The sequence below is a fragment of the Carex rostrata genome, chromosome 4 (genome assembly GCF_964058835.1).
Source record: "Carex rostrata chromosome 4, lpCarRost1.2, whole genome shotgun sequence".
Classification (NCBI taxonomy): Eukaryota; Viridiplantae; Streptophyta; class Magnoliopsida; order Poales; family Cyperaceae; genus Carex; species Carex rostrata.
The window spans coordinates 13,734,581-13,742,629 of record NC_135921.1 but is presented as its reverse complement, the minus strand read 5'-3'; the positions used below and the strand labels follow the sequence as shown (position 1 = coordinate 13,742,629).

At 38.8% G+C, this 8,049-nt stretch overlaps 1 protein-coding gene and 1 long non-coding RNA gene across 2 annotated transcripts; one reads left to right on the top strand and one right to left on the bottom strand.

Moving 5' to 3' along the window:
• The first annotated feature begins 3,070 nt into the window (after positions 1-3,070).
• Positions 3,071-3,829, top strand: LOC144553514 (uncharacterized). The gene is made up of 2 exons (XR_013511383.1): positions 3,071-3,198; positions 3,230-3,829. It is a non-coding gene; the product is annotated as an uncharacterized LOC144553514 (long non-coding RNA).
• On the bottom strand, positions 3,398-7,597 carry LOC144553513 (leucine aminopeptidase 1-like). Its single transcript, XM_078301703.1, has 10 exons — positions 7,256-7,597; positions 6,641-7,058; positions 6,029-6,223; positions 5,500-5,725; positions 5,298-5,424; positions 5,121-5,216; positions 4,736-4,813; positions 4,585-4,645; positions 4,316-4,503; positions 3,398-3,825 (listed from the first exon to the last, which is right to left on the bottom strand). The coding sequence occupies exons 1-10, from the start codon at positions 7,523-7,525 to the stop codon at positions 3,697-3,699; spliced, it is 1,788 nt and encodes a 595-aa protein (XP_078157829.1). The 5' UTR covers positions 7,526-7,597; the 3' UTR covers positions 3,398-3,696.
• Positions 7,598-8,049: the final 452 nt, after the last annotated feature.

The following is an 8,049-nucleotide window of genomic DNA, read 5'->3' as shown; positions in this document are numbered from 1 at the left end:
AGTTTTATGAATCTGGGATAGACTAGATTTGGTCCATCTAACCTATTATCCCTAAGGTGATTTGTGTACAATAAAAGGGTTTAATCAAGCAATCCCATAGAGACAAGAAGTATTGTCACTACTTCCGCAAGGGTAGGTTATCAAAAACATAATTATGCACGACTCACAAATATAAAATAGAACTAAACATCAAGCCAAAACAATCATAATAAAGAGAACATCCAAGTAAATAAACTAACACAAGTTCATGATACAACCTAAGCCCTTAGAGAGGAAATTAGCCTCTCATGGGTGCAAAAACAATAGCATCCATTATAGAAAACAAGAAATCCATACAAGTAAAATCAAGTAAATAACAAGAGAAATAGAATACACCAATTTTCAAGTTACACCTCAGTTCTTCCTTACAAGTTCCTCGAGATCCGCTAAGTTCTTCAATCCTTCGCGCCTTTGATTCACTTCAGAGATGAAATTGATGGAGAAAGAGATTAGGGTTTCAAAGAGAGAATGGTGGTGTGTGAGATGGATTCCCCAAAGGGGAGATGATCCTTCCTCCTGCTGCCTCCCCCTCATTTATAGATATTTTGTGCCTTAGGGAAGAAGCAACCAATGATGGAAGGTGAATCAATCAAGATCTCATGAGATATGGCAATAAATATCAGCTGATGGCTTTCTAAAATAATTGCTGTGACTTGGAAATTACAAATTCTGATTTATAACCTTCCTAGAATTGTAGATCTCGTTGTCCTCTTTCCAGCAGGCTTTTATTTGCCTAAAACGGAGTTCGTATGACCAAGATATGGCCAAAATACGAAAGGGTGTCGAAAGGTGGATTTCCTACGTTGTGAGCTGTGCGGCCAAGGGTGTCCGCACTGTAGCCCACATGGATTACTGCGCTGTGAGCTGTGCGACCAGGGGTGTCCACACTGTAGCCCACACAGAGCCTCTGTTTCGACTGTGAACCAGACTTCAAATGGGCATAACTCTTTATCCGTAGCTCCATTTTCAGTGTTCTACGACTTTTCAAAAATCTTGTGAAAAGATCTATAATTTGCTTCATTTCTTGTAATTTAAATAGACTTGGGCAGTAACTTGAATCTTGATGTAATTCTAAACTAAACTAAATGCATGAAAATTGGTCAAGTTATCGACACAAAACCCTAGGTAAAAGTATACCTAATTTACGCTCATCAAAATCTACTAGAACGCTAGAAAGACCTTCAATTAGAGTGTTATAATAGGTTGCAACTACCCTCTTCTTTATCAATCTGATGACACTCTTAGAGTGCTGCAAAGACCTTCAATTGGAGTGTTGTATTAGGGTTGCAACCATCATCTTTAATTGCAATCTGAAGACACTAATTGAGTGTTGCAAAGACCTTCAATTAGAGTGTTGTAATAGGGTTGTAACCAGTGTTGTAAATAACGGTATGCGGTCGTCGGACAAACAGGGTACCGCCAAGCGATTAATCGGGAATAATCTATCAATTAGTTGGAAAAATCCAGATGTTGGTGGTGAGGCGAAAGGTGGGAGATTTTTTGGGGATAGATAGGGTTGGAAAGTTCATGAAGGAGAGGACGGATTGAACGTGGCAATGATCTTAGAAAATTTCTTGACGGTTTGGTCACCGCAAACGACTTATCAGTAGATTAATCGGCCTAAACATACGTTTTTTACAACACTGGTTTTAACTTCCCTCCTCTTTACATATGGCGACACTGTTAGTGTGCTTCAAAGACCTTCAATTTGAGTGTTGTATTATGGTTGTAACTACAATTTTCATTTGTCATTTGAAGACACTACTAGAGTGTTACAAAGATCTTCAATTGAATTATTGTATTACGATTGCAATTACCCTCTTCATTTTTCATATGGAGACACTACTAAAGTACTGCAAAGATTTTTAATTGAAACGTAGTATTATGATTGCAATTACTCTCTTCTCTTATCACATAGGATTTTTGCAACTTAAAATGAGGTTGATAGGTAAGGGTGATACGAAATTACTTAATACTATATTTTCCGTGCTATTGCATAAATATGAGTAGTCTAATTTTCTAGATTTTTTTATTTTTTAATCATGCTTTAGCCGTGATTCGTGTTATTTGAGTATATTTGATATCGCTAATTATTCGTATGGTCACTTTCTCATTATTAAATCATAATCAGAGATGCTTTTGTGCTGTGTGTTTTGATTTATTTTCCTTCCAAACTATGTAACGGCTCGAGTTCGTACCTATTGTCTCTATTTTAGATAAAATAAAAAAACATGTTGACAAATTTGATTTTTTTTTTTAATACGAAACTACTAATTTATGAAATGAGGAAACGAGATAAAAAGGAATAATTTTAAGTTTAGCACGGACATAAAACATGGGCCATCAGAATTAGTGGTTTGCTATACCCGAAACGGGTTAAACCCGTTTTACCCGGTCCGTACCCGTTACCCGTTTGACCCGTACCCGTTGCCCGGGTCAAACGGGTAGACGGGTAGACGGGTACGGGTAATATACGGGCCGGATAAGGCATTTGAAAAAAAAACCCGTTGTACCCGTACCCGTTTACCCGCCTACCCGTACCCGCCTACCCGTACCCGTCTACCCGTCTACCCGTACCCGTTACCCGTACCCAACTCATTACAAAATTTGAATTTCAAATATTTTTTGGCGGCCTCTTTTAAAATTCAGATCCAGTGCAATTCCTCACTGAGTGCTACAATTCTAAGGGATTGTAGGTCCCTCCAATTCCAAATCCAACCTTTTATTTAAATCTGCTACAATCCTAAGTAAATCTGGGCCGTTCGTTTCTATTAAACAGAAAAAAAAAAAAAAAAAAAAATCCGCCCGGACCGGACCCGTACCCGTCAACCCGCAACGGGTACGGGTAATAAACGGACCGGATAGAGATTTTGGGAAAATTACCCGTCTACCCGTCACGGGTTTTACCCGTACCCGGCCTACCCCTTTACCCGTCCTACCCGTTACCCCTAACGGGTTACCCGGAACGGGTCACGGGTTACCCGGAACGGGTCACGGGTAACCCGTTAGCAAACCACTAATCAGAATACACTACCAATAAATTGCAATGTTGGAAATAATTTCAATTTGTAAGCAATCCTTGATTCTTCTCAAGGATTCATAGGGTTGATTTTCCTTTGCTCTTTGGAAACTCTAGTTAACCCGAAAACCAACCGTTGAGTAGAGTTGGCCTCAGTTGCAATAAAACCAGCCCGAAAACTCTAGTGAAGACGACAAGATAGAATGTGTTGAAGTAGAGTTGGCCTCAGTTGCAATAAAAACACAGACAACCTAAACCAGATACCAAACCTTGTTGTGCCACTGTGCCAGTACTAACTGTCCTTCACATAAAGAATCCATCTGGTACAAGCACAATAAATAAATCATACTAAACAGTTCCATCACTCACAAAAGCAAACACAAACTGTCATGAAGTAGGCTCAATATCAAAAGTCCACATGAGCAAATTAACTTGACTGGAAGAGATTAGTAGATAATAAATAGCTGACAACAAAAGCAAACGATCAAACACACTAAAGAAAACAGGCTTTATTTGATCAGAAGGCATGCTTTTATTTTTCAACGCGCTATAAAATATCCCTAAAACCAAAATGCCTTGAGCTCACAACAGTACCATTTTTCTTCTGTGTTTTAGTGCTTGACCTAAAACCCTTGTATCTAAGAAGAATTGCTCAAAACCCATTCAACTAAGGTGGATACTCCAAAACCAGTTGCAGCACGTTTCTTATCATTCCAAACTGGTCCAGCCATATCTATATGTAGCCATTGCACCTTTTCATCCACAAACTGCAAGCACACAAAAACTTGAGTTCAAATGATAACTGCTAAAGGGTAATGTGAAATTTAGATACTTGAAACATGCCAGTATGTGTTTACAGCTAGTATCAAATAATGCTAGTATTTCAAAAGAGATAAGACCACAGATAATGTTTTGTGCTGGAGCAACATGTCAATTCGCACATGCATTTCTTATGAAAAAAGAGTAAAAACATCAGATCCAATTCCAACCAAACCAATGAGCAGGTCAGAATGTCCATATGTGAGTTTTTAAAGTCATCCTAAAATCCGCGATTAAATTTTAATGAGATAGCATAAGAAATCGGCAAAACACGTTGAACCAGAATGAGCTTATAAGCAACTACATACTGTCAGATCACCATAACATTACACATGACAAGGTTAACCAATCAGATTGTGGACAACAATTTCCAGCCAAATTGTTGTGCTCTGGTACAACAGTATGGAAAACTGAGATAGAACAAAGACAAAATTCGACCTGCTTAAGAAAGAGAGCGGCAGTAATAGAGCCTCCTTGGCGACCACCAGTGTTGACCATATCAGCCACACCAGATTTCATTGATTCCCAGTAGCTCTCCTCCAATGGCAACCTCCATAACTTCTCTCCTGCTCTCTGTGATGCCTCTACCACTTCCTTTGCCAGCTCATCGTTAGGAGTGAAAATACCTATACAAACAAACACAATTACAATGTACAATAGAAGCAGACCCAAGCATTATGTACTCTAGTTTAGATTCAGTTTCTTACCGGCGACGCTAGATCCAAGGGCAACAACACATGCACCAGTTAGGGTTGCCAAATCTACGATCTGCAAGAAATGTTGTGTATGTTAACAGAGAACATAATTGAAGATTGTAAATATATATGTTTATGACTAAAGTGCAAACAAATTTTTTACCTTGTCAACACCTTGGTTACAAGCATAGACCAATGCATCTGCAAGGGTAAGCCTTCCCTCAGCATCTGTGTTATTAACCTAAAATATAAAGAAGAAAGAGATGAAGGTTCATATGGATACCCTTGTAGAATTTTTTTTTGGATGGTCCTATATACTACATTTAAATAGATAGTAACTTAAATATGGAAAAAGTAATTCATTTGAAAATATTTCTATTTCTAAGGAAAACAGAGAAATTAAGATTGATTTTTTCCTTGTAAGATTTATATTCCTCGTATAGTGTCTTTCCTCATCAGCCAATATAAATCAGAAGTTTGATTTAAGTGAAAAAAACCCATTTACACTTGTATTGATGGGGTTAAGCCATGTTTTAGTAAAAACTTACCTCAATTGTCTTTCCATTAGAAGCAGTAACTATGTCACCAGGCCTCATGCCAGTTCCACTAATCATATTTTCACATGCCGCAACAATAAAATGAACCTGAAAAGGATATTGGAATAATCAACACAAAAGTAAAATGGATTAAATTTATATCACTACTATGCCCGGAAAAATAGTTACCTCTACACCAGGAGGTTTGATTTGAGCTATAGCCTTTGCTGCTCCAAAAGTTGCAGCAGATCCTCCCATATCAAATTTCATTAACTCTATCGAACAACCTGGCCCAGTCTTTATGTTGTAACCACCACTAAAAAAAAGAAAAAAACAGCATCAATAAGTGCCAATTTGGATGCCTAATCCAACAACTCTCATTCTAATTTACCTGTCAAAAGTTAAACCTTTTCCAACAATCGCCAACTTTCTCTTCACGTTGCCACCCGGCGGTTTATAACAGAGATGGATAAAATGAGGTGGATTAGCAGAAGCAGCAGCAACTCCCAAGTAAGAGCCCATCTTTAGTTTTTCGCATTGCTCAACATCTAATATAGTTGCAGTCATGACATCACTATATGAAGATGCCACCTTTGCAGCCTCCTCTGATAGGACACCTGAAAAAAATGACACATGTTTTACAAAATTTTGCAAACTAATACAAGTGGTCATGTTATTCGTATTTTGGTAAAATAAGAAAAAGTGAATAAATAAATAATCATTTACTCAAGCAAGTTTTTGGCACCTACTGGTACCAGAATATAAATTTTGGAGTTCCATGAAGCTCATACAACCCTTTTAGTGTATTCTTATTGCAAGACTGAAAGATAGAATAAAACCAGAATTATAATCACCTGATTATAATCATGCATCTATACAAGGCAGCTGATTATAATCACCTAAATTAAAGTTTTACATACCAGGGGTGAGAACATTCGCAGGTGCATTGACAAGCTCTTTTCCAAAAATCACCCCCGAGCTTACCTCGACAGAATGTTTTAGTTTTTTGTCCAGCTCAGAACCACTGCCCAAACCGACAATGTCTACTTCTTTAAGAACAGCCTTTTTTGATTCAGACTTGAACCTGTTGTCCTCATATATGCCGATCACAGTACCTGCACACACAAACAAAGATATTTAAGTGAGGACCTAACCTAAGGGGCTGATATTAATGGAAGCTTGTTATAAAAGTATTAAACCGGTTGTCAGCTTTCTAATACTGTCATTTATTCTTAAGATACCAAAAGTACTATGTATTTGCAAAAGCAAATTATTTTCTAGATCAATTTGCAAAAAGGACAAAATAACTGTATTGTCTTCTAAGTTTCAAGGTATATTCTTAAGGACTACTTTTAAAAGAGCTTGCAAGTTGCAGCCCAAATCAAGATTTGTTTAGCCTTTTTTAGGTCAATCTGGGTTTACAGAATGATATATAGTTAGAACTAAGTTAATATCAGCTAGACACACCTTTTACACCAAGCTAAGACAAATGTCAGTTAGCCGAGGTGCTATTTTGAGAAGAAAAAAATTACCAGCAGCAATGGAAGCCGCAGCATGTAACTTGGATTCTGATGATCCTTCAAGAGTGGATACAACAACAATTGCCACTTTACTTGCTTGAGCAGTTTTGGCAACTGCTGCAACAGCCTCACCGATGCCTTTGTAAGCAGTAGCTGTTGGCTCCTTGATCTGGCCAGTCCCAATAAGCCCAACTCTTTTGAAACCAAAGCCAGGCAAACGAAGAACAACTGTTTGCCCAGCTTTACCAGTAAAATCCTCTTCTGATGAAGTCTCAGCTAAGAGACCACTAAGTTTTTCATCGAGTTTCTTCAGGATCGCGTTCTCAAACTTTGAGTTTGAGTCTTTGGAGAAATCCTTTTCTGAGACCGCGAGAGCAAGGATGTCTCCCTTCCATTCGGCAAAGTCAATATCCTTCGCTGAGAAAGTGATCTACAAGTGTAATCACACAGATCAGCATGTTTATTTCGCAAGTACAAGTTAGATCCATCAAAACTAGAAAACTCAAACGAAGAATTGGAAAGATCTAAAGAAATCTTCTGTGAGACATTCCGTCGAACACCTTGCTACCAAAAAAATACAAAGTAACAAAAAATTTAAAGTCGCATTTGAAAAAAAGTTATAGCTACCTGAGGTGCCTCAATTGTGTTCGGCTTTGTAAGGCCAAGAGCAGCGCAAGCTGTAGAGTGTGCCATCCTCGCACGAGATCCCACTTGCCAACGGAGGGAAGAAGAACACGAAGAAGAAGAAAAGGAAGATGGAGAATGAGCAAAGCAAAAGGAGAAAGGGGGATATTTATTTCTAAAAGCGGAGAAAAAGAGGGGAGACACGTAGCGACAGAAGCGGGACCCCAAATAGGCAGTAGAGGAAGAGGAAGCAATGGCGAAGGAAGCTGCCATTTTTAAGAGAGGGGTGGGGTGTATTTAAAGCCAAGAGAAACGCAGTTCGCCGTTATCTCTCAATCGTCACATGCCGCGTCATCTATCCCGCAGTTCTAAGTTGTTGTCAGCAGGGATAAGAAGGAATCCTGATTTCTGAGGGAAGCGTATCCTCTGCTTAGTCGTAAGCTGCCGAAATTTTTAAATATACCATTTTAAGAAAATAAATAAACCAAAATATTATTGGTGGCTGGATTTATTAAAAATAGCATGGCCGCTTTGGCGCGAAGCGGGCACCCTGAAGGTGGCCGCTATGGTGGGAATCGGCCAATATATTGGGCCGGCTTTAGGCCCAGCGGGCTGGCCGCTTTGGAGGGCAGCGGGCTGGCCGCTTTGGGGCGTAGCGGCCACGCCTCAACCCATGGCAGCGGCCATGGTACCATATAAATTCTCACAGTTACGTTTTTTTGATATCAATTCTCATTTCTCATTTCATCCCTTCAAATCAGGTAATTTTCTTCTTTCTAAATTTAAATTTTAGTTTA